General features: G+C 43.0%; 1 protein-coding gene across 8 annotated transcripts in view; it reads right to left on the reverse strand.

Annotated features, from left to right (window-relative positions):
* rfx1a (regulatory factor X, 1a (influences HLA class II expression)) overlaps positions 1-23,315 on the reverse strand; it is a 114,125-nt gene extending 90,810 nt beyond the window's left edge. For 7 of the 8 annotated variants that reach the window (XM_069927258.1, XM_069927257.1, XM_069927252.1 and 4 more), the window contains exons 1-2: positions 23,069-23,151; positions 6,815-7,167 (exon numbers count right to left, since the gene is read on the reverse strand). In XM_069927258.1, the coding sequence (XP_069783359.1) occupies positions 6,815-7,118 (304 nt within the window). In that variant the 5' untranslated portion in view covers positions 7,119-7,167; positions 23,069-23,151. Of the gene's footprint in view, positions 1-6,814; positions 7,168-23,068 lie in introns of all 8 variants that reach the window. The other variant, XM_069927254.1, reaches the window with a different exon arrangement.
* Positions 23,316-26,628: the final 3,313 nt, after the last annotated feature.

Raw genomic sequence — 26,628 nt, forward strand, 5'->3', positions numbered from 1 at the left:
GTGCTTATTTCAATGCAGGAGTATTGGTGCAATCAACATGTGAAGTTAAGACATTGCGACCCTTAGTAAAACTTTGATGCAGGAGAGACAGGACTAGCAGCTCAATGTTCCAAGGTTGTTTTAGATGCGATAGAGAAGGAGGGGTGAAAGTGGACCGGGTGGCATTGCTCATCAAGGAAAACATCACAGCAATGCTCAGACAGGATTGAGTCAAAGGCTTATCTACTGAGGTAATATGGGTGGAAATGAGAGAAGGAAGCACATTTATGGGATTGTATTATAGACCGCCCAATGGTCAGCAGGAATTGAAGGATCAAACTTATAAAGATAGTAGAAAGTTGCAAGAAACAAGGTTTTGATAGAAAATCATTTTAACTTTCCACATATTAAATGGGAATCCCACACTGTTGAAAGGTTGGTGGATTAGAGCAGAGATTATCAACCAGTGGGCTGTGGCCCACTGGTGGGCAACAGTAAATCTCCATACTTTATATTAGATAAAGAAAATATTGTTCAGTCATTGCCACTAGAGGGCCATGGCATATTAGGCCTGAAGCCAGGTGGGCTTCAGACTGAAAAAAGTTGAGAACTACTGGGTTAGAGGATGTCTAATGTAATCAGAAAAGTTTCTTTCATCAATTTTAAGAGGTTCCAACTAGAAAGTGTGCAATACTGGATCTTATATTGAGGAACAAAAAAGGAAAAGTGACAAAATTGAGTGTAAGGAAACACTTCGGATCTACTGATCATAATGCCACAAGGTAATTATGGAGAAGAATAGATCTGGTACTTGGGTTGAGATTCTAAATTGGAGAAAGGTCAATTTTAATGGCATCAGAAAGGAGCTGGCAAGTGTGGATTGGACAGATTTTTTTCTGGAAAATGTGTTCTTGGTAAGTAGAAGGCCAACAAAGGTGACATTTTGAGAGTACAGAGTAGGCGTGTTCCTGTCATAATGAAAGGCAAAACTAACCTTTATTTTCAAGCAATATTGATGTGCTGGTTAAAAAGGTCTATAGAGGGTATAGTTAGCAAGTAATAAACGTACTTGAGGAATATAAGAAAAGCAAGAAAGCACAAGAAGGAAATCAGGAAGCCAAAAGGAAAACATGAGGTGGCGCTGGCAGATAAGGTAAAGAAAAATCCCAAATGCTTCTCCAGATATATTAAGAACAAAAGATCATTAATGCATGGAACCAAAAGTGATGGTGGAAGAATGGATATTTGGTCCCTAATTTTATTTGGGAGACAGACACAGTCTATAGAAGTGAGGCAAAGTTCAGCAAGGCCATGAACCCTGCACAGACTACAGAGAAGGAGGCACCTGATGACTTGAGGCAAATAAGGGTGGATAAATCCCCAGAGTCTGACAAGATATGGAATCAGACTTTGAGGGAGGTTAGAACAGAAATTGAAGGGGCCCTAGCAAAAGTATTTAAAATGTCTATAGCAGCAAGTGAGGTGCTGGAGGTTTGGAGGATAGCTAATGTTGTCCTTTATTTAAGATAGGTCTAAGAATAATCTAGGAAATTATAGGCTGGAGAACCTGAAATTTGTAGTGGGCAAGATACTGGAAGGTATTTTAAAAGACCAAAAATAGTCACCATGGCTTTGTGTGTGGTAGATCATGACTAACCAATCTTAAGTGTTTTTCGAGGAGGTTACCAGAAAAGTTGATGAAAGAAAGGCAATGCATGTTGTCCACATGGACTTTATTAAGGCTTTTGACAAGGTTCAATGTAGGACGGATGGCAGTCTCTTCAATCTGAGGCGCCTGCAAGCTCACACCAAGACACAAGAGAAACTTGTCCGTAAACTACTCTTTGCAGACGATGCCGCTTTAGTTGCCCATTCAGAGCCAGCTCTTCAGCGCTTGACGTCCTGCTTTGCGGAAACTGCCAAAATGTTTGGCCTGGAAGTCAGCCTGAAGAAAACTGAGGTCCTCCATCAGCCAGCTCCCCACCATGATTACCAGCCCCCCCACATCTCCATCGGGCACACAAAACTCAAAACGGTCAACCAGTTTACCTATCTCGGCTGCACCATTTCATCAGATGCAAGGATCGACAATGAGATAGACAACAGACTCGCCAAGGCAAATAGCGCCTTTGGAAGACTACACAAAAGAGTCTGGAAAAACAACCAACTGAAAAACCTCACAAAGATAAGCGTATACAGAGCCGTTGTCATACCCACACTCCTGTTCGGCTCCGAATCATGGGTCCTCTACCGGCACCACCTACGGCTCCTAGAACGCTTCCACCAGCGTTGTCTCCGCTCCATCCTCAACATCCATTGGAGCGCTTACATCCCTAACGTCGAAGTACTCGAGATGGCAGAGGTCGACAGCATCGAGTCCACGCTGCTGAAGATCCAGCTACGCTGGATGGGTCACGTCTCCAGAATGGAGGACCATCGCCTTCCCAAGATCGTGTTATATGGCGAGCTCTCCACTGGCCACCGTGACAGAGGTGCACCAAAGAAAAGGTACAAGGACTGCCTAAAGAAATCTCTTGGTGCCTGCCACATTGACCACCGCCAGTGGGCTGATAACGCCTCAAACCGTGCATCTTGGCGCCTCACAGTTTGGCGGGCAGCAACCTCCTTTGAAGAAGACCGCAGAGCCCACCTCACTGACAAAAGGCAAAGGAGGAAAAACCCAACACCCAACCCCAACCAACCAATTTTCCCCTGCAACCGCTGCAATCGTGTCTGCCTGTCCCGCATCGGACTTGTCAGCCACAAACGAGCCTGCAGCTGACGTGGACTTTTTACCCCCTCCATAAATCTTCGTCCGCGAAGCCAAGCCAAAGAAAAAGAAGATGTAGGACATCAGTCAAGAAAGTTCAATATTCAGGATGAGGTAATAAATTGGATTAGACACTGGCTTTGCAACAGAAGTCTATATTGTCTGCCAGTTCAATGTAATAACTCATCAAGGCTACTTCAATTGCAGCTCACAAAATCTATGACCTTTGTCAGTAAAAAGCAGAACATCATCAGCTGAAGGCTCCATGTCACCCAAACATGTTAAAGTCACAATATCAGTCTTGCTAAACTCTAATATTCAGGATCAACATGAACCAATGACTTCAAGCACATACTACAAAAACACTTTCTCCAGCTAGTAACTCAATCCAAGTAAAAACATTTAATCTCAAACCAAATATTGTCCTTTCTATGATAAAAACTGCATTAAGAAAGTTCAAGATACCAGGGCATCATGACAAAAAGTTAGTGAAAATTTAATTTTAATTTTTAAAAATTTACAGAATGGTACAAGCTGATTCCAGCCATTTTAAACCCTTCCTGCCCAATTACATTCAAATTAACACCATACATTTTGGAAGGTGTGAGGAAACTGGAGCTTCCAGGGAAAACCCATACAGGTAACAGGGAGAATGTACAAACTCCGTACAGCCAGTGCTGGATTCAAACCCAGGCCACCATTTAATTTTCATTTAATTTCACTATGTACCAAATTACCAACCAGTCTTCTTAATTTAAGAGGTTAAATCATGAAAGCCTCTATAGTGTCAATTAAAACAACTGGAAAGAAAATTCCAAGTTTGATTAATACGATTGCCTTTAAAATTAATTGCCAAATCAACTGTGAAGCCATAAATCTGTTAAATATGGCACACTGGCTCTCATGATAGAAAACCAAAAGTAAATTGCTGATTTGTCATTACAGCCATCTTCCATCTGCTTTCTGGCATTAATTCTTTTCAAGTAAATCACTCCTAAATATTTGGTCAACTTATTTTCCTATTAAAAACAATAATTGACTTACTCTTTTGTCTGTAAAATTGTTAACATGTATTATTCAGAATTGAAAGAATTTTATAAGTTCACAGAAATTTCAAAGGTGCAATATTCTCTCAGTAGTAATAAAGCTGTATTAATTTTTTTCTTGTATAACAATCGACCAATGTTGAAAATAGTTTTTTTTTACTGTGCTGGTTAAATACAGTAGAATTCATTCAACCGGAAACACAAACAGGCAAAATAAAAGGAAATAAATACAATTTTAAAATTTCAAATGAGTAAGACTGGGTAGACGAATACAGTGGGGGAGCGCTGAAACTTCGTTGGACATGCGCAAGTTTGCCCTGCTAAACTAGCAATACCCCTCGATGCGCACACATTCTTAGGTGAGTTGGCTTGTCAGCTGGAGGAAGGTGCGCCGAGGAGCTGATCAGGATACTTGCGTGGAAGTGAATCGGGCCGTCAGGGAAAGGAAGGTGATAAAGTTACATTGGAATGAAATGGCGGAGGCTAGGGTGAAGAGCCAGCTGATGCTTTTGTTTTTATTTTTATTTGCATTCGATTAGGCTTTATCTGTAAACATGGGGCAGAGGGAGTCACTTATGACAGCGGCAAGGTAGTGCAGTAGGTTAGTACATTACTGTTACAGCACCAGCAAATGGGGTTCAAAGTTAAATTTTGTTAATTATGGGAGTTACGTGATTAAAGTTAACTTTACATTATTAAAGACGACAGTACTGATTTTTTTCAAATTAATTTACATTTTGCAATCTTTTGTCTTTTAAATGGTGTATTTTTCTTTTTTAATATTTCATTTAATTTTTTTTAACCAAACATGGAGTGAATTATAAAGTTCAAAATTCAAGTACAAAAGTACATTCAATATTTACTTCATGATGGTATTAACCAGTCCTTCCAATAACCCCCCCCACCCGACCCCAAAGAAAAGAAAAATATGAATGAAAGTATAGAAAAGCAAGAAAAAGACGATAGAAAAAGAAAACAAATTCATAGTCTATTTAATTTTCTTTGGAGAAGATCAATGTTAGTCTTGAAGGTTGAGAAGAACTCATCTAAAGATTTAAGCCTGTATTTTGTAAATAAGGTTACCAAATTTGTAAAAATATGTCATACTGATTTCTTTAAGTGGTAGGTGATCTTCTCCAGGGGAATTCAACTATGTATCTCTGCTTCCAGAGTGCCATAACTAAATATGAATTAGACTTCATTCAACAGCTATACGTTTTCTGGTCTCTGCCAGAGAAATTTTAATGAATTCTATTTGATATTTGGACAGTTTCATTTTGGGTCTTATCCCTGTAATGTTCCCTAGTAAAAATAATTCTGGATTTTGTGGAAATCGAATCTCTATAATTTGCACTAAAAAATTTCCTAAATCTACCCAAAAAGATATTACTTTAGAACAGTGGTTTTCAAACTGCCCCCAAACTCACATTCCACTTTAAGTAATCCCTATACTCTGAGATTAGTAAGGGGTAACTTCAGGTGGTATGTGAATGGGGGAAAAAAGATTGAGAACCACTGCTCTAGACCCAATTATTACTGAAATAGCTTGAGAAAAATTTTCATTGGCCCATTTCCTTTGGAGTCATGAAACCGTGCACAGAACGAGTCCATGAAGTACGATTAAAACAGGGGTTTTCAAAGTTTTTCTTTCCACTCACATTACCACCTTAAGCAATCCCTTACTAATCACAAAGCACTTATGGCATACAGATTTTTTAAGGTGGAGTGTGAGTGTAGGGGGAGGCAGTTTGAAAACCACTGCTTTAGAACATGACCAAGTTGAATGTAAAAAAAAGTTCCTATCTCCTCACCACATTTAAAACATCAATCTGAAAGATTTGAATTTGATTTTTATGGTGTGATATATAATTGATGCAAAAAATTATATTGTACTAATCTATATCTTACATTGATCGTATTAGTCATACTATTCCGACATAATTCAGACCAGATTTGTTCATCAATTCTTACAATTAAGTCTGATTCCCATTTCTGCCTGGACTTATGAATTCCCTATTTTGGGGTCCCCATTTGAAGTAAGAGATACATTGCTGAAGTAAATTTCTTTGCATTTCCCTTTTGAATGAGCTTCTATAAATCACTACAATTTAGTAAAAAAACATTGCAAGGCCCAATTTATCCCATAGTTAAGCTCTTACTTGAAAATAGCAGAAAATTGTGTTATTAGGAATTCCATATTTATTTTTTAATTGTTCAAATGACATCATTTGTCTCTGCACATAATAATCTTTAATATACCTGATCCCTTTAAAGGGCCAGATTTTGAAAATTTGATTACTCATTGTACATAGTATAAGCCTGTTATGAGTCAGAAATGTTTTAGGAGATAATCCCACCCCCTTCCTCCACTGTTCTATATTTATTTTATACAAAATATTTATTAAATGTTTTAGCAAGGGGGTTTCCTCTCTCATCAGTTATTAATTTTGTATCCCATTTATATATAAAATCCTCTGCTATTCTATCCATTTCTATTTTCACCCACGCAGTTTTAGCTCCTTCTTCAAAAGGTGTATTCTTAATGCAGGTGTATTAGTTAGGCATTGGAAGAATGAGTCTCAGTCAACTGGAAAATTCACATGTCTGACATCCGTGATCCCTGAATGTGCTTGATACTGGGGATTCTACTGTATAAGACAATGTCAAACTGCTAAACATTGATCATTTTTTCTAGTGAGGTTCTTAATCCTAACATAGCAAGTACTAATCTCTAAATTTCATATGAAAGCAACAGGCTAAATGCTCCTGTAGTTAAAAGAAAACTGTATACCATCATAATTTAAATTGCTGGTCCCATGGTGAGATACTAATACTTTCAAAAGTTCTTAAGCCTCAATAACGAGATCCTACGGTTCAGGTTGTTATATACTTCCAACCTTCTGATGGTATAGGAGAAAGGGAAAGAAATAAGAAGGATAGCAGTTCAAATCATTGATGACATGAGATCAGCAAAAAATTGCCCACAAATTTTTCAGATACCTGCTTCAGCTGTACTCACCTGACACTGTCACCACGATGTATTGCTGTGGCGTCGTTACTGGTGAGAGCTGAGCAGAAGTCTGCTGCTGCTGTTGTTGTTGTTGTTGTTGTTGTTGCGATACCTGTAGCTCATTAACATATTGTTTTTGGGATGATGTTGGCTGCTGCTGCTGTGTTGGTTGTGCAGCAGTTTGCAAGTCTGTAACATACTGTTGCTGGTTTGGTTGTTGTTGCTGCTGCTGTGGTGGTGGTGGTTGTTGTTGCTGCTGCTGTTGTTGTTGTTGAGCTGGTGGGAGTTCTGTAACGTAGCCCTGTGTTGCCATACCAACCTCTGCAGGTGGTAGAGTTAAATGGAACTCTCCACCTTGTCCACTAAGAAAAGGTAATAAGAATTTAAGAATTTAGCAAGTCTCAGTGAACAGATGGACTGTAGTTCATTATGTTTTAACAATGCAGTAGCAATGTCATGCCCACTGGCCAACGTTTAAAAATTGTTACTACATCTATTTTAATCCATTATGTGCAATGAGTCCACAGGAATATGTGGCCATGTGTACAATGCAATCTGAAACTGCCAAGAATTTCTATGATCTGTCATAGATTATTGAATGATTGCACATTTATTTCTCGAGGAGTTGATTTTCAAGCAAAAACAAAATCTCAGTGGGAGACAGCAATTGGGTTGATAAAGATGAGTCTTGGTGTACATGAAACCTAATAGTTGGTAAACTTGTGGCACAAATCAGTACAAATGGTTTCGGGGTATGATTTAAAGTATTAAATAGGAAAGTTGGCAGTCACGGTGACTGTTGTGCAATATACAAAAGTGCTGGAGAAAGGCAGCAGGTCATGCAGCATCAAAAGGAAGCAAAGGGCTATAACCAATGTTTTGGGCCTGAGCCCTTCATCAAGGCATGATTTAGCAAATTGGTTGCAAGCTGGGTGGGAATTAAATATCTAAGGGTATTGCAATAATCTTGAAGGTTAGGATGGAAAGTAAGGGAGATTGGGTAGTACTCTTAATTAAGGATAAGATGAGGGTGATAATGAGATCAATGTTGCATCCATTTGGATAGGGAATAGTCAGGGGCGGGGGAAAATCTAGTGGCACTGTCTATAGGCAATCAAATACAGTAAAACCCCTGTTATCTAGAATTCAGGCAACTGGCAATCTCAAGCAACCATTAAGGAAATTAAATTAAAAATTAAATACTAATTTAAAAAATTTAAATAAAAGTTTAAAACTGTAAAGTAATGTTCCCTGAAGTTACACGTAAACTTTTGGCGAAATATTCAGCCAGTAGAGGGCCTTGGTTATGCTTTGCTTGTAGCAGCTGTTTGAATAAAGTTGTGTAAAACAGAAATGCTTTAAAGTTTATATATTCATGTAAGTGAAGTTTGTTCAGTGTTTGTACAGAATAGTTTTGTTTTGCCTTTTGAACTGTTTATTCTTATTGCAATTAGGCATGGTAAGAGTGAATTTCAAGCAACCGAAAAATTTGCTTATTCAGCATTACCAATCCCCGCAGGTGTTGGATATCAGGGGTTACAGTGGCACAGGCAATAAACCAAGATACATGTTAGAATGAAACAGCAGTTGTCATGAGGGACTTGCACACAGATTGCATAGAGTGGATGAATCAGGTTGATCGAGACAGTCATAGAATGCATTCCTGATTGCTTTTCTGAATAGCACGTCAGCAAACCTACCAGGGAATTGAAGGATTCAAGCCCGAAACATATCTTTATCTTTACTATATAAAGTATGCTGTTTGACCTGCTGAGTTGCGCCAGTATTACATTTGTAAGGGAATTTGCATTCTTAGATCTGGTCCTATGTAATGAGACGTGAAATTAATGATCTTATCATTTGGAATCCTTTCAGAGAAGGTCGTCATAAATTGCATGATGGCGTTGTAGTTAGCACAACATTATCACAACACAGCAACCTTGGTTCGAATCTGCCGCTGTATGTAAACAGTTTGTAAGTTCTTCCTGTGATCATGCTCCAAAGAACATCCACGGTTTGTAGGTTAATTTGTCTATTTGGGCAGCATGGACTTGTGGGCTGGAAGAGGCGGTTACCATGCTATATGTCTAAATTAATTTTTTAAAATTTAAATTATGCATTAGATCCAAGACCATTATATTATGCCTAAACAAGGGAGACTACAATGGGATGAGGGTGGAATTGAACATTGAACATAGCCTTTATGGTGGGACAGTTAAGGAACAGGAAAATTTACACAGATTTTTCAGTTCAACAAAAGTAGTCTGGTTAAGAGCAAGGAATATGGGGAAAAGATAGGTGGGTGGAGCTGAGTCCATGGCCAGATTAGCCATGATCTTATTGAATGGCGGAAAAGTCACAACTCCTGCTCCCATTTTTTATGTTTTTCTGCAAGATGTATTCAACCCTTCCCATAATGTTACAACTGCAAAATGAAAGGAAATGACTTAGACCTATGCTTAATACTCTGACGTGTCCCCTATCAGTCTGCAACCAACAATATCGCCATAAAAATGCTTTCAAAAGTTATATTACTCTATGAATGTGCTGAGCAATGAACAAGAAGCACACATCCTCTCTAATCAACATCTCCAATCATGGTTTCTTCTCTGCTTCCTTGTCAAGCAAGCATTTAAAACCTACAGTTGATCTCTGAAAATACTGTATTTTATAGAGGTCAATATAAGGGACCTATTAATATGCCCACAATCTTGGCCATCACATTACAAAAACATAACCCAGACCCAAAAATCCTAAATGTACCATTTGTAAAATGATTTATGCAGATATGATTTATGCAGTTATAACAAGCAATTTTTTCTATTGCTAATAAAGTAATTTTCTGCAGTGCTCTGTGCAGTATACTCTTTTAATCTGATGGAGAAACTTTGTTTTTTTACTGCTGTTATTGGCTATAGTTCAATTTTAAGAATATTCACTTCACCTTGAATTAGCGATGCATTTTCATTGGTTAACTGTAATCTTTCAGCTGCTTACTGTATTAAGTGATAATACAAATTACTGGTACATTGTTCATCACCAATTCTCCAACTTAAGTTTTGTTTAAAATCTAATGGAACAGGGTGCAAGCTTGCGCAAGCATTCTGACAATTAAAATTAAGGAAACGTGAGTGAAAATGCTAACTGGGATTACAAAAACATTAATCATCCATACTCCTCAGAACTTTCATCACACAATATTGTGCAAACAATAATTGTCCTGGAAGTTTAAAGCAATTGCTTTGACTGCTATTTTAAATATTTACTGTGCTTTTCCTCTATGTTCAGAAAAATTGGTATTCTGAATATTGTGATCCAAGCTACTATAGAAATTTATGTTTCCTCTCTCCTGAACATTTCTTGAGACATGTCAGGGAAATGGCACATTAATAAAGGACAAGAATAACATCCAATATAAAAGATGAACTACTTTTTGTGACAATGCAATGATTATTTATGATCAAATTCTTGTGTGTATTAATGAAAAAAGCAGTTAGTTACAAATCAGGAAGTTCATTTCTATCAATGTATTCTCTTTTTTTTTAAATTGGGAGATGATCTTCCATCTGTAACTTGTGCAAAAACCACAAAGATCCATAAATGGAAAAATATTGCAGAGTCACAGTTAGACATCACTGAAATAGGTTCCTTTACTACATATTCATGTTGACCATGATGCCATCAAGATAATCTCATTTGCCTACATTTAGCCCATATCTCATTAAATCTTCCTCTGGTACAATCTATCATATATGCTTTAAATCTTTTCCCCTCTCACAAAGGATAATTTAATATATTTTATTTTTTAATTGAAAGGGCAGTTAAAAGAGCTTATAAGGTTGGAAAGATAGAAGAGAAACAAAAGAAGCAACTGGATTTGAAACACGAAAGTCTGTAGATGCTGTGATTGTAGAAAAAATGCTGGAGGTAATGTTTAATGTTTGAAATTTAATTAAACTAATGTTTCAGGCCTAAGCCCTTCTTTGAGGTATCATGCCCTTTTTCATACTAATCAAAAGGAAATCATGCCCGAAAACATGCGCTTTACCTCACATGGACTCTGCGAGACCTCCCGAGTTCCTGCAGCATTTTTGTGTATTTAAAGCAACTGCGCTTATTATTCACTATGAGCCAATGACAAATGCTTTGAGGAACCTTAACAGATGTTGAAATAGAAGATTAATAACAATAATTCAAGAGGGAATCAAGGTTGAAGCAGCAACAGGTAAGAAAGACAGACAACAAGCACTCAAAAAAAGATTCCAAGTTTGAGAGTGTATGATGCCTAGATTTTGGAAATAATGATGATAGAGAGAAGAAGAATATGTAGGAGAATGCAAAAATAGACAAGGAAGCTGTCAAAATGTACAACATGTAAGCTGGCAAGGTTAACTTACACAAATGTGCTATAAAACGATACTGATAGATGCACATGAGAGTAGAAAGGCAACGATGATAAAAATTAAAATAAAAAAAAATTGCAGATGCTGGGTAAGAATCTTTCCACAAATGCCTAACCTGCTGAGTGCTTTTTAGCAGTTCCTCTTTTGGAAGATAGAAAAATTGTCAGTTACCAAAGGTTATTGATTCCACTGATGAACTAGATTAAAAGATACCATGGGAAACCTTGGTAAATTGATGATGCAATAACAAAATCCAATTACCCCAGCCATCAAACAGAACATCAAGAGTCACTTTAGATAAAACGAGTGTGATTTTTAAAATTAATTATAAACTGAATACAAATTATGAATCAAGCAAATTAGATAATAGAAATAACTGATTTCTATTCCTAGCTCTCATTACGAGAATCAAACAACACATATTGCTTTCTTTTTCAAACTAGTGACATCTCTGATCTCTCAGGGAAATAAAACAGCAAAAGGCATCTAAGAATATAAACCCTACATTTCATGCCGTGAAAGTGGAAGCTGACCAGGGCAGCAAGGGAATGAAAGTTTAGAGAATTTCAACCACAGTTGAGGTAGAAATGGCTATAGAAGGTGAAAGCATCAACTTAACCAGCACATTTATTTTTAATTTTTTTAGAATTTACATGTACACATAGAGCATGGTAACAACCCTTTCAGCCAACGAGCCTGAGCTGCCCAATTACACCCAATTAACCTACAACCTTGGTACATTTTGAAAGGTGGGAGTAAACAGGAGCACATGGGGAAAACCCACAGACACGGGGAGAATGTACAAACTCCTTATTCGAACCCTGGTCATTGGCACTGTAGCAGCACTGAACTAATTGTTATCCTAGATGACCTCCAAAAAGACCAAAAAAACAGAGCTAACTCTGATGTAATGAAAGGTGAGAAACCACAATATAAATAATTGTCAGGATGCGCGTCACATTCCACAAGAACATGCTTTGTTCAGGTCCTGCTGAACTTGACATATTTAACAATCACAAGAAACTAACTGATTGCTTGACAAGTAAACTTACAACAGCAGTGTGCAACCTAGGAAACCAGGCCAGTTAAGAACAGAAACAAAACAGGAGCAGAAGGCCATTCAGCCCTTCAACACAATCACAGCTGATCATATGATTTCAATAAAATATTCCTTCTTTCTCTTCATATCTTTAGCCAATAGGCCATATCAACTCCCGTTTGAATATATCTAACAAACTAGCCTCAACAACTTTCAAGCTTTCTGTGGGAGAAAATTCAAGAGAAAAAGTTTCTCTTCATCTCAATACTATATGGTGTAGCGGCAGCTACACTGCTAACTGAAGGATCGCACAACCAGGCGGGTTGAGAAGAGTGAGTAAAAACTGATTTATTGCAGGCTGCCTGGCTGGTCTTATACTCCCAGCCCAGACCTGGCTGAGAATTGCGCTGGGGGGCCCCAACGTCACGTGGGTCCCAAAGCGCAGGCTTCTGAGCCCGGTGCCGAGGTCAGGAGGAAACACCTGACAGCGTCATTTTGGTCGGCTGCCCCGCCGCGTGCATGACAGGCAGGGCTGGTTCGCCTGCTTAATGGTGTACCGCCACACAGCATCCCCCAGAACCGGCGCCAATGTCCTTTTTTGCCGGGCAGCCTCGCTTCTTGGGTTGGGCTACAACTACTGGTTTGATGTCCAGTGGGAAAGTGGATCCTGAATGCTGGACGACTTTGTACGGCTCTTCGTATGGTCTTTGTAGAGGTGCTGTGGATGGGTCCCGTCTGATAAAAACATAATCTGCAGAGTACAGCTCGCTGGGGACGTAAGAGACCGATGTGCCATGTCTGGGTGGCGGTGTGAAGGAGTCCAACTGGGCCTGGAGGCGGGGAAGTAGACCGTGCGACGACTGCTGGGGGCTGTGAGATGGGTTGACGAACTCACCAGGTAGGGCTAGCGGTGCACCGTAGACCAGCTCGGCTGATGACGCCTGTAGGTCTTCTTTTGGTGTCGAGCGGATGCCCAGGAGCACTCAAGGCAGCTCGTCCACCCAGTTAGGGCCAGTGACTCGGGCCATAAATGCCGACTTAAGGTGGCGGTACAATCACTTGACTAGCCCATTGACCTGTGGGTGATAGGTCATGGTATGATGTAGCATGATCCCCAGCCTGTTGGCAAGCTGTGCTCAGAGCACAGAGGTGAACTGGGTGCCCTGATCAGTGGTGAGATGGTTCGGGACACCGAACCGGGCAACCCAACTGTTCAAAAGAGCTTGGGAGCAGAAGTCCGTGGAGGCATCTGGCATCGGGATCGCCTCGGGCCAACGAGTGGTGTGGTCTACCACTGTGAAAAGGTAACGGTTACCTCAGGAAACAGGCAAGGGTCCGATGATGTCCACATGTATGTGGCTGAACCTTTCCCGGATGTGTTTGAAATCTTGTATGGGCGCACTGGTGTGCCTGTGTACCTTGGAAAGCTGGCAATGGGTGCAAGTTCTGGCCCAGTCCGCAATCTGCTTCCGAAGCCCATGCCAGATGAAACGTTCTGCCACCATATGGACGGGAACTCATCCAGGATACGCTGAAACTCATCCTTGGGCGGCTGTTCTGTGCAAGAGGCGTTGAGGCGAATGGATTGGAAGGTACGGGCATCTTGCCTACCTTGAATGTCGACCTGTTGCGCGGGTATCAACAAATTCCGGTGCACCCCAAGGACATACCCAAAACAGCCATCATCACCCTCTTCGGCTTGTTCAAGTTCCTACGCATGCCGTTCGGGCTCAAGAATGCCGCCAAGACCTTCCAGCGCCTTATGGACACAGTGGGCAGGGATTTGAATTTTATATTCATTTATCTGGACGGCATCTTTGTCGCCAGCAGAGACTGGGCAAAGCACAAGAAATTATCTAATGGAAGGGTGGGAAAGGTCATGGATATGGTGGAAGACTTGCCTGAGCCACTGCTGGGGAACCACTGGTCGCAGGGTGCCCATGGAGACATCGCCCAGGATGGTGCCCTCACTGTGGAGAGTCAGGAGATCCTGGAACCGCAGGCCCGTGATGGCAGTCCTGAAGGCACGCGTCTCCTTGTTGGACTTCTGGTCCCAGGCGAGCTGGTCGAAGTCGAGGCCGGGTGTCAGCGCACAAATGGCCGGTCGTGAGAGTGCATCGGCAACCACATTGTCTTTCCCCGCCTTGTGCTGAATGTTGGTGGTGAACTCCGACACGAAGGAGAGGTGACGCTGTTGGCGGGCCAACCAGAGATCTCTTGCCATAGCGAGCGCCTGATTGAGGGTTTTGTGTCGGTAAAATGGTGAAAGGCCTCCCCTCCAAGAAAGAGCAGAAATGACGCATCGCCAGGTACATGCACGATCAAAAGTGTTGTACTTGCACACTGGCGGGCGAAGAAGTCGGCTAAAGAATCCCAGTGGTTTCCACTGTCCATTCACCTGCTGTTCCAGGATGGCGCCGACAGCTGTGGCAGAGGCATCGACAAAGAGTGCCATATGCAGGTCGATGCGTGGGTGGACGAGCAGGGTAGCCTTTGCGAGGGCATCTTTCGTGGCTTCGAATGCCCTGCTGGCCTCTGAAATCCAGGTGAGTGTCTTGTCTTTGGTTGTGATGAGGGCAAAGAGCAGCTACATGATGCGCGCAATGCCGGGAATGAAGTGGTTATAGAAATTGACTATACCCGTGAACTCCTGTAGCCTCTTGAGGTTGTCCGGGGGTGGAAACTCCCTGAATGCAGCATCCTTCATAGCAGCAGGTTTGGCTCCTTCGGCCGTGATGGTATGGCCCAGAAACTGTATGGACACTTTCCCAAACTGGGTCTTGGCCGGATTTATCGTTAGGCTGAAGTCGGCCAGTCGGGAGAAGAGGGTGCACAGGTGAGACTTATGCTGTGCCCAGTCTCTGCTGGCGACAAAGATGCCGTCCAGATAAATGAATATAAAATTCAAATCCCTGCCCACTGTGTCCATAAGGCGCTGGAAGGTCTTGGCAGCATTCTTGAGCCTGAACGGCATGCGTAGGAACTTGAACAAGCCGAAGAGGGTGATGATGGCTGTTTTGGGTATGTCCTTGGGGTGCACCGGAATTTGTTGATACCCGCGCAACAGGTCGACCTTGGAGAATACCCGTAAAGTCCTGGATGTGAGGGATCGGGTAACGGTCAGGTACTGATGCGTCATTAAGCCGTTGATAATCTCCGCAGGGGTGCCAGCTGCCGGAGGCTTTCGGGACCAGGTGGAGTGGTGAGGCCCAAGGACTGTCAGAGCGTCGAATGATCCCCAGCTCCTGCAGATGCAAGAACTCTTCCTTCGCTACATGAACTTATCCGACATGCCTTGGCATGGACCGGCAGGCCTTGGATGGGGATGTAATGAAACACCCCGTGGTCTGGTGAGGCGGTGGAGAACTGCAGCTTGAGGATGGACGGGAACTCATCCAGGATACGCTGAAACTCATCCTTGGGCGGCTGTTCTGTGCAAGAGGCGTTGAGGCGAATGGATTGGAAGGTACGGGCATCTATCAGTTGCCTACCTTGAATGTCGACCAGGAGTCCATGGGCGAGGAGGAAGTCGACACCCAGGATGGCGGTTGGAAGGGACATGAACCTCCATGAGAACGTCCGCTGGTTGGTCTCGAAGTGGATGGTCTTGTCTCCATACATTCAGATCTCCGTCGAATTGGCTGCATGGAGGGGAGGTCCTCGTGGCCGGTTCCAGGACTCAATGGCTATGGCCGGGGTGATGCTGATCTGGGCCCTGGTGTCGACGAGGAAGCGTCAGCCACTGACTGAATCCCGCAGGTAGAGAAAGCTGTGTTCTTGGCCAGCCGCCACAGCCATTAACAGCGCCGGCCTGCTCGTTTCCTTGGAATGAGCAGGGCTGACAACACTTCTGAGTCTTGGCTTCCCAGTGCTGGAGGAAAAAGCAGAGGCCTGAAGTGGATGACTTGATTCTGGCTCTGCTCTTTGAGGCCCCTGCAGGGGCCGGGTGTTCCACCGCAGCGCTAGAGGAAGGCTTGGCATGGTCATGCCCGTGACTCGTAACCTGTTGGACTGCTGAGCCCTCCGGAAATCGTTTGAGCCATGGCTCCTGAGCCTTTTGAGCGACCTTCCTTGGGTCAACAAAGCTCTCCTGGGACAGTTACAGCTAGATGTCTTCAGGCAGATGGTCGAGGAAGATGCGCTCAAATAGTGGGCAGTTGGTGTGATCGCCCATGAGCGCGAGCATCTTGTCCATCAACTTGATTGGAGTTCTGTCCCCCAAGGTGTCGAGGCGCAGCATCCGAGCAGTACGCTGGTGCATGGAGAGGCCGAGGGAGCCGGCGAGCATCTGCTTGATGGTCCCGTACTTACCTTCTGTGGGTGGGTGCTGAACGAGGTGCAGCACTCATTTGGCGGTGGCCTGGACCAGGGCAGCAACCACATGGTAAAACTTGGTTGAATCTGATTAAATCTGCGTGGCTGAACCGGGTCTCCGGCTCCTGAACTCAGAAGTCAGGAAGGTTGATATCTATAGCGTTGATCGAAGGGTCGTTGATGTTGGGTTTAAAGACGTTTGAACCTGTCGGGGTCACCAATTGTAGTGGCAGCTGCACTGCTAACTGAAGGATCGCACAACCAGACGGGTTGAGTTCAGTGAGCAAAAACTGATTTATTGCAGGCTGCCTGGTTGGTCTTATACTCCCAGCCTAGAACTGGCTGAGAACTGCGCTGGGGGCCCCTGATGTCACTGGGGCATCATGTGGATCCTCAAACGCGGGCTTCTGAGCCTGGTCCCGAGGTCGGGAGGAAATCCCTGATGGCGCCATTTTGGCTCCACCGCATGTGTGACAAGTGGGACCAGTTCGCCTGCCTAATGGCGTACTGCCACAATGGCTTAACTTTTAACAGTGATTACTTCAGAGGTGCAATAAAGGCAGGCAATCTTTAGATTTCATTTTCTTCTAAAAATGTTTTTACATATTAATTAACAAAAGCAGAAACGTGGGGTAATCGGCAAGCAGTATGATCATTTTTTGAAGTCCATATAAAAAAAGCATATATTCTATTGTACAGACTAAATAAAATGACTCATGGGATTGAGATAAATTTTGGTGAGAAAAGAACTGTAGTACCGCAATCTTCTTTCTGCCAATTTCCTGCTGTCATTTCTTCCTTAGAACCAGTGATTCCTTGAAGAGGAGCAATTTTACAAGTGCCAGTAAATTTATATTACTAATATGTATTCAAATACATATGAAAGATTCACGAAAGATTCTCCACATTGACCACGTCAAATATGGAGTGATTCCCAATTAAATTTGTGAAAATATTTCTTTCTTTCAACAAGACTAACTTCTCAGATGCAAGTTCTTTTTACAGAAGTTCAGTATCTTGTATTGTGCTTCCACATATTCTACCAACACTATCATCAAGTTTGCAGATGACACAATGTGGTTGGACTTGTTTCAAGAGAAGACGAGGCAGCCTACAGGGATGAAGTCCAAAGACTGACAGCGTGGTGTTCAGAGAACAATCTTGTCTTGAACTGCTTTCAGGTTCTTGGTATGCATTTTGCTGAAGTTCTCTCTTGCACTACCAATACCATCGCAATAGTTAAAAAGGCACAACGATGACTCCATGCCCTGAGAATTCTTAAGAAGGTTAAACTGCAGGAGAAATGGTGTCCTTTTATCGCTGCTCCATTAAGAGTGTGCTGGCCTACTGCACTCTGACGTGTTTTGCCAGCTGCTCGGCAACCCATATGAGGGACCTTCAGAGGGTCATCAGTAAAGCCCAAAAGATTATCAGCTGTGCACTGCCCTCTTTGGAGGATTTATTCAGATCTCTCTGCCTCAGTAGAGCAGCCAAAATCCTGAAAGACCCTTCCCATCCTGGTCATCATCTGTTTGACCTGTTACCTGCCAATAGGCATTTTAGGTCCATTAAATCATGGACAAACAGACTTAAAAACAGTTTTTACCCCAGAGCCATATATGAACTGAATACCGCCAAACATTGAAGAGTGTTCATTTAAAATTTATGTTTGCACGGAATGGCATTCCAGAGACATTAGTAAGCAACAAGGGTCCACAATTCTGTGGACAAAACATGAAAGCATTCACCATAGATTACAGATTTGAGCATGTGACCAGTAGCCCTAAGTACGCACAAAGCAATGGCAAGGCAGTGAAGAACCTGCGCAGTCAAGAAAGCAAAAGACCCTTACCGTGCATTATTGGCGTTCATAGCCACACCACTGAGCAATGGCTACAGTCCAGTCCAATTGCTAATGGGACGCTGCCTTCACACGACTCTATCAACCCTTCCAGAGAGGTTGCAGCCGGTTCTCCCAGGCCTGCTACATCTCAAGAACAAGGAGGAGGAGGTGTAAGAATGCGAAGTGGTATAACGAGTGACCTGGAAAAGCTGGCATTAGGAGATGAGGTGTGGATCTTTGATGCATACAGTAACTACTGTGCACCACAACCTAGGGTCGTACATGGTTAGCGGACCACATGGGACACTGAGAATCGCCAGCATCTCGTTCCCATACCAGTCTCTCCAAGTGAAAAGCAACAAGAGCACAGGGCAGAAATGCACACTCCTGCAAAGGCAGATCCAGAGACTCTGCTGACTGAAACACAGAGCTCACCTGGCATAATAAGAACAAGATCAGGATAAGACTGCAGAGACTGAATCTGTAGAGACTATAAAACAGCCAGAGTCAAGAAAGACTTGTGTATTGTAAATGTTGTATCAGAATGCGTAAAGGTAACTGTAGCGAGTGAACCCACAGAAATTGGGGCATCGAATGCAAAGTAAGGGGGAATGTGGTGTACATGGATCAGGCCGATGATGTCATAAGGTGGGACTTCCACATCTTGGAGAGAGAGGCTCAGGAAAAAGTCTGCACATGTAGATATTCACTAAGTGTATGTTAAAAAGTTACAAGTGCGACTCCAGGCTCAAGGTCATTTTTATAACGAGCGTGGCTGACTACTGTATTGTGGATGGATATATGACAAAAAAGGCAGGCAACCGAACCAACATTTTGTCATACCTTGATGAAGGGTTCAAAACCGAAATGTTGGTTTTGTATCTTTGCTATAAAAAGTACACTGTTTGACCTGCTGAGTTTCTCTAACATTGTGTTTTTATATAACCATTAACCAATTTTTTTAATGTATTAATATTTTGGTTAATGTATTTGATGTATCAATCTAAACTAGGAAGACCCATATTTCTACATAATCTGGTGTTAATTGACAAAACACATGCAAGGATGCATCTTTCATTCAACATCGGCAAAACAATGGTTCTCTGACAATTTTCACTATTGCAATTAAAGACCTCAAAAAATATGTACCACATCTCATATCTTGGGAGCTATTCCTCCAAGATGGAAGATTTTAATGATGAAATTCACCTTTGCTTTCAATATACCCACACCTTTCTTTCTAAATAAAAGGGTTTAAGGCCTGAAGCTCAGTAGAAATCCATGGTTTATTAGACAGCAGCAATCTCTGTTCTCCCACATACTTCTGAGAAGACAATAACCCTAGTTAGGTAACTTTACAACTGACAATACTGCTGCCTGTTCACTTTAAGCAGCAGCAAGGTGCTCTAAATTGATACAATAGTAAGCAATGAAAAATCTTGCCGTGAACCTACACATGGAATGCAACCTTGAGGAAGAGAAAACAGAAAAGAGTAGAAGTTTCCTCGTAAGTGCAACAAATAGCAGGGCTTGGGGATACCAAAGAAAACTGGAAGTATCAAAACAGGTATAAAAGGATAAATCAGACACAAAATAAAGTAGGTGCGATGTCTGGAAACAAAAATGGAAAAGCAAAAGGAGAAGAAATGGGAAGATACGAGAGTAGCCAATGCAAGTGGTAGTGGCTGTGTAGTTAAAAGAATGAGGAAAATGCTATATTTGGCATAATCTGGAATACAGTACCAGAAGAGAATAGAGAAAAAAAATCTGAGACTTAAAAATATGAGATACAAAATTGGAATGCCTGATCATCTGAAGGGTTATAGAAGTGACATTAATGATCTTGTACATTTTTTTCAAAAATTAAGGATTTGATTGATCTTAGCAATCTTACAAACAATGCAACAATTTAACATTTTTAATTAACTAAAATGCATCTATTTTCATCATAATAATAAAAATATAATTTCAATACCAGATGAATGGCGTAAATATAGATTGGGCAATGAGAAGGCAGCATATTTATGCATGATACTGTTTTGGCATAGTATTTCCACTAGTTTAACAATTAATGCACTAAAATTACACTTATTAAAATTATGCACAGACAAATGAAAACAACCTTAAGGTGCTATGTTTAATATCTTCTGTATGTTGTGTCATTTCTTGTACCATAATTTGAAGCTTTCATTTCCAGCATCCAACCTAATGCTCAATTTGGTTTAACGTGTGAGCGTTGAACACACATGCTGCCATATAGAGAAACCGTTGGCAAGTACCATCATGAATGAAATGCCAATGAGGAAGCAAATTTCTGAATCTCAGTGTAAGTTTATCATGCTTTGATGCCCTTTTAGCCCAGTCAATCATCTCTTTCACTGTCAAAACAATGGTGGAAAAACTCAGCAGGTGTATTTTATGTAGCAAAAATAAAGATGTATGAAGTTGCATCAGTGTCTGGTATGGAAGACTCAGGACAAGAAAATACTCCAAAGTGTTGTTAACTTGGCCTGCTACATCATGGGCATCAATCTTCACTCCATCAAGGTGGTGTCTTAAGAAAGTAGCCTCTATTAAGAACACCCACCACCAGTCCATGCCCTCTTTATACTGGCACCATCAGGAAAATGGTACAGGAGCCTAAAGACAAGCACTCAGCAAATAAGGACAGGTTCTTCCCTCTGCCATCAGATTTCTGAATGAACAATGAATCATAGACACTACCTTACATTGTCTCTTTATTGCATTATTTTTATTTATTTGGTAAGGTGGCTTGTATAAACGTTTGCACTGTGATGCTACTGCAAAACAGTGAATTTCGTTACGTGTTCATGACAATAAATTCTGATTCTAGATTCTAAAGATTCCAACCTTATGGGCCTGAGTCCTTCATCAAGGTTCCTGAAACATTGATTATGTATCTTTTTCCTTGCTATATAAAGAACACTGTTGACCTGCTAAGTTTCTCCAGGATTACGTTTTTAACTTCAATCACTAGGTCTGCAGACTTTCAGATTCAGATAAACAAACTGACTGCAATATAGAGAAGAAAATGATAAAGTACAAAATTATGGTTCCTTATATGAGTCCCTGATTCAGCTTGTCGTTGGGCCTGATGGTGAAGGGGTAACAGCTGCTTCTGAACATGGTGATCCTTGTGGCACCTGATGGTAGTAGCGAGAACAGAGTGTTACCGCGTGGTGTAGATCATTGATCCTCAATGATTGCTGCTTCTCTCTGAAGGCAGCATTTCCTGCCATCACCTTCTTGTTCTCGAAGGTGGGGAGAGTTTTGCCTGTGATGTTCTGGGTTGCGTCCACTACTATTTGCAGGGTTTTCCGCTTGGGGGTATTGGTGCCCCCATACCACACCATGATGCAGCCAGTCAGCACACTTTCCACCAGACATCTGCAGAAATCATCTTCTTCAATCATCTCTTTCGCAACTGGTGACTGGCTTCAGCTCCACTCATCCCATGATAACTGTGCAACCACGTTGTTCTGCAAGCAAAATCCCTACCTAGGATAAAACACAAAAGTCTGCAGACACTGTGGTTGAAGCAAAAACACAATGCTGGAGAAACTCAGCAGGTCAAACAGTATATTTTATATAGCAAAAATATGTAATCACATTTGGGTCATACCTTGATGAACCAAAACATTGGTTATGTATTTTTATCTTTGCTACAAAGTACACTGTTTGACCTGCTGAGTTTCCTTCAGGCACCTGTCTACATTTTGCTCATACCTTGATGAAGGGCTCAAGCATGAAACGTTGGTTATGTAGCTTATAGCCTATATAAAGTGCACTGTCTGACCTACTGAGTTTCTCCAGCATTGTGTCTTTTCCACTAACCAGGAAGTGCAGCAGCTCACCTCGAAGATGACATCACGCGATTTGAATCCCTGTCTCACCTCGAAGATGACGTCACGCAATTTGACACCCTGTCTGCCGCCTCGCCTACGTGACGTCACTCGATTTGATTCCCCTGCCGACAACCCCCTCCGCTCCGTGACGTCACTCGATTTGAAGCCCAGCCCTCGTGCCCGACCGCGCGCCCTGGCTTCCCGCGCGGACACCACCTGCCCTCCCCGCCCCTCCATTGGCTGGCCGCGGACTCCTCCGACGCCCCCGTTGGCTGAGCCCGCCGTCAATCAGGCTGGATGTCCCCTCCCGTCTCCCATCCGGTGAGGCGGAGGAGCGGCACCTCGCCTCCGTGTGGGGAAGCGACCGGACAGCAGAGGCCTGTCTCCGCCGACAAGCCGCCCCCAACAAACAGGAAACCCGCACCAAATCCCCACCTTTAAAGTCAACACCCCCGTCCCACCAGCGTGTTAACCTCCCAATTAGTTCTGGCAACGGCCTACAATCATCAATCACCACAGAAAAATCATCAAAATCATCATAAAAAGTTCAATTTACTTCATAACTATCAAAACAAAGAATAAAAATTAGCTATTTCCCCGCAAATGAATAGTTAAGAGTCTAACAACCGCCATTTTGTGCCTGAAAAATCTTTTTTGGCCTCGTCATATTAAAATAAATTCATCTTTTTAATCTCTTTGACTGAGAATTTTGGTTCATATTTTATCAGGTATAAGTGTTTCTGTTTATCGCACGAAGGTTTTTTTTGCCGAGGAGTAGAGAGAGAAAAAAAGAATCACCTTTGTGGCGTAAGTTGTTGTTTGACGGGGTAACAGTCGCCAGGACTACGGTGGCTATGGCGCTCGTCCTCAAGGCAACAGTTGCTAGCCTCCGGAATCAACCCAGGCAACGCAGCGCCGGAACTCCCGCCCACCTCCACCGTTCTGACTGGCTGGCCGCCGACAGAGGCCCACCCTCCCTCCGCGGCTATTGGTGCTCCGGCAGCACCCCGTCCACTCCTCGGTTTCGATTGGTTGTCGCCGACGCCGGTCTGCGCAGTGTCCCTCCCTCCCCCTTCCGCGCGACGATGACGACAGCGACGCGCGGAGTGCGCATGGGCAGCACGTACGGGTACGTGAGTCGCTCTGGGAGATGTAGTCATCGTGGCTGGCCTTGTACTATCTCCACAATTGTCCAAAATCAAAATAATAAGTATCCTGGAAATCATAAATAAAAATAGAAAACGTTGAACAGGTCTACAACATATGCAGAGACAAAAAGAAGGCAAGGTATCAACGAAACATTAGCAGTTTCTTTCTACTCCGATGCTAATGGACCTGTTGAATATTTGCCATGTTTTCTGCTTTTATTCTCCATAATAGTCGAACAGGAGTGTGGGGCACACCATATTTCAATCATTGTACTGGCTGTCCCACCTCTGATACTGCAACTCCTTCCCCTCCAGGATCCCCAATGAAGGCGGTATCACCCAATCCCCTTCCTCAGGACTGCCTTGGAATCAGGCCAACAGCACGCAAGATATGACTGTACGTTTATAGTGATTAAAGCCTATTCCGGCCTGTCGGGACTAATAGATAGCATTACAATTTAATCGCTATACTTGAGCAGAGATGCTGGACACTGACCCCAAGGATCCAGAGGCCTCCGATCAGTGGCTGCGCTGCCTAAACTCCTTCATTGAGGTGACACAACATCCGGGATGAAGATGATAAGAGACACCTACTGTTTGCATTGGTCAGCCAGCAGATAATTAGCGACTTACTCAACCGCTATAGGGCTCCTGTAGAAGCAGTATCTGGTCCCAAAGGACGTGATCTACACCAGATGCCTCCTGGCCACCTGATGAGTCCATAGACGAATATATATGATCCTTGCAGGAGTTGGGGAGAGCTTGTGGCTGCACCGAAGTTATGAAAGCCATCTATCAGGAGGATTGATCAGGTCTGATCATTATCAGGCAAAGGACACTGCAGGACGTGGCCAATCTCGCAAAGGCAGTAGAGACGGCCCAACAGAATGCAGAGGTTTACTCCACTGGCAGCACAGCTTCCACGTGGGAAATTTGGGTGCTGCCATATTGGATGTGGGGTCCCAAACTGCAGCTGCTGTCACCGAGCACCTTAAGTGCTATTGCTGAAGCCAGACAAAACTGTCCTACCAGAAGTGTGACCTATTCCAGCTGCGGAAGAAAAGGACACCTCCAATGGGTATGTAGGTCCAGTCATTTCCCCTTGCAGCGTTGCATGCGAACAGCGACTATTGCCATCTTGGACCGCGTCACTTTTGGCCCCACTTCCAGTCGTGGAAAACAGCACGGCAGGGGATCAAGCATGACGGCCTGAGTTGATGTCACTTGTGTTTTCACTTCTGGCGCCGATGGGGGCAGCCATCTTCGGGGCAGACATCTTGCAGGCCACTGACATGCACATACAGTAGCTGCAAGTGAGACAACAAACTGACGCTGCCATCCATCATTCTGGATCAGAGCAGTCCACACCAATTAGTGACGTCTACCATGGACACTGAGGTAAATGGCTGCATTACGAATTGCTTATTTGACATGGACCTGGGAACTGTACAGCCCTACTCCCTCATAGTGACCCCAAGCAAGTGTAAAATCTCATTGGCCTCCAAGTCCCATTGAAACGAAATCCGAGGGAGATGCACAGTAAAACTAACTTTGGGTGGCACCGTTCAAGAATTTAAAATTGCTTGTGATGCCACAACTCTGTGCACCAGTCAAACTGGGGCTTGACTTCCAGTGCAAACTTAAAAGTGTTCTGATGGAATATGACACCCCCCACCCCCCTCACTGTCCGTGATAACCAACTTTTAAACCACCCACCTGTTTTCCCGAACACATTAGGATGATACGAACACCACCCACCAGGTCCCTCCTCAGTATGACGACAAATGTGACCCAGCATGAAAAATCCTTTTCCTTCCCCAGGAGGTCGACATTAGGAACCATGCTACTGGTCTGGCTGATGTCCCCAGGACCTGTGCTACTCTGGAGATACACCAGAACCCACAAAGCAGACCCCCTAGTCAAGAAGGTCCACCTCCTCCATGCCTACGTGCAGTACCAGAATGGGCGGAGAGGCACTGTCTCAGTCCGTGACATGTCTTATGCAGGGGCCCCCACAACTGATGCACTTGTTGATCGACCAGCACCCCTCCCCTTCCCCGCGAATAGCAGAGACAGGGCTGAGGATCTGACTCAACCATCGGCACCACCTGCACTGCCCCAACCTCAACCCACACACCCTCTCCCCCCACCCCTGAACCAGCTCCAAATGATTCTGTTCAACCATCTGAATCACAGCCCGTCACACAGAGCACTGCCCAGGAGCCTTACAGCAACACCACAGTTTGACGGATGAAAACATCGGATAGGCTGAACCTGAACCTCTGGCACTTTACCCCACTGGAGTTTATTTCAAAAGAAGGGGTGAATGTGGTGGAACACTGCATTGCAGTCATTGTACTGGCTGTCCCACCTCCAATACGGTAACTCCTCCCCCTCCAGGATTCCAAATAAAGGTGGTATCGCCCAATCTGCCTCCCTCAGTACAGGATTCAGGCCAACAGCATGTAAGCTATCTTTGTGAGTTAATGGTGATTAAAGCCTATTAATCTTAACTTCTGGCCCATCGGGTCTAATTGATAGCACTACAGAGAAATAAACTAATTTATGAGTTATCTTAATTCAGATCCCTACTGGGGGGAAAAAAAACTATTCACTTGATGAAAAGAACCAGACAGAAATGACAAAATAACATGCTTTTCAGAATCAGAATTTAATGTCATGAATGTCACAAAATGTGTTGTTTTGCAGCACATCACAGTGCAAACATTGCAATAAATTATATTTCAGAAAAAATAATAGTGCAAGAGAAAAGGATAAAGTGAGGCAGTGTCTGTGGTTCATTGTCAATTCAGAAATCTGATGGCTGATGGGAAGAAGCCATCCTTACACCACCGAATCAGAAACTGAGGCTTCTGTACCTTTTTTCTCCAATGGTATCAATGTGAAGAGGACATGGCCTGGGTGGATATGACCTTGAGGATATGGAGGCTGCTTTCTTAAGACACCCCCTCTTGGAGGTCCTCAGCGGAGTGAAGTCTGGTGCCCATGATGTCGCAGGCCGAGTTAACAATCCTCTGTCCTGTGCATTGGCACTTCTGTTGCAGACAGGGATGCAACCAGTCAGAATATTCTCGATGGAACACCTGTAGAAAGCTGAACCAAAATTAACCTGTAGAAGTTGTATGATTTCGAGAATATTTAGTATTATTTTCATATTGCACAATTCTGGGGACAGTGGAAGCTCACCCC

This window comes from Narcine bancroftii, chromosome 3, assembly GCF_036971445.1.
Source record: "Narcine bancroftii isolate sNarBan1 chromosome 3, sNarBan1.hap1, whole genome shotgun sequence".
NCBI lineage: Eukaryota > Metazoa > Chordata > Chondrichthyes > Torpediniformes > Narcinidae > Narcine > Narcine bancroftii.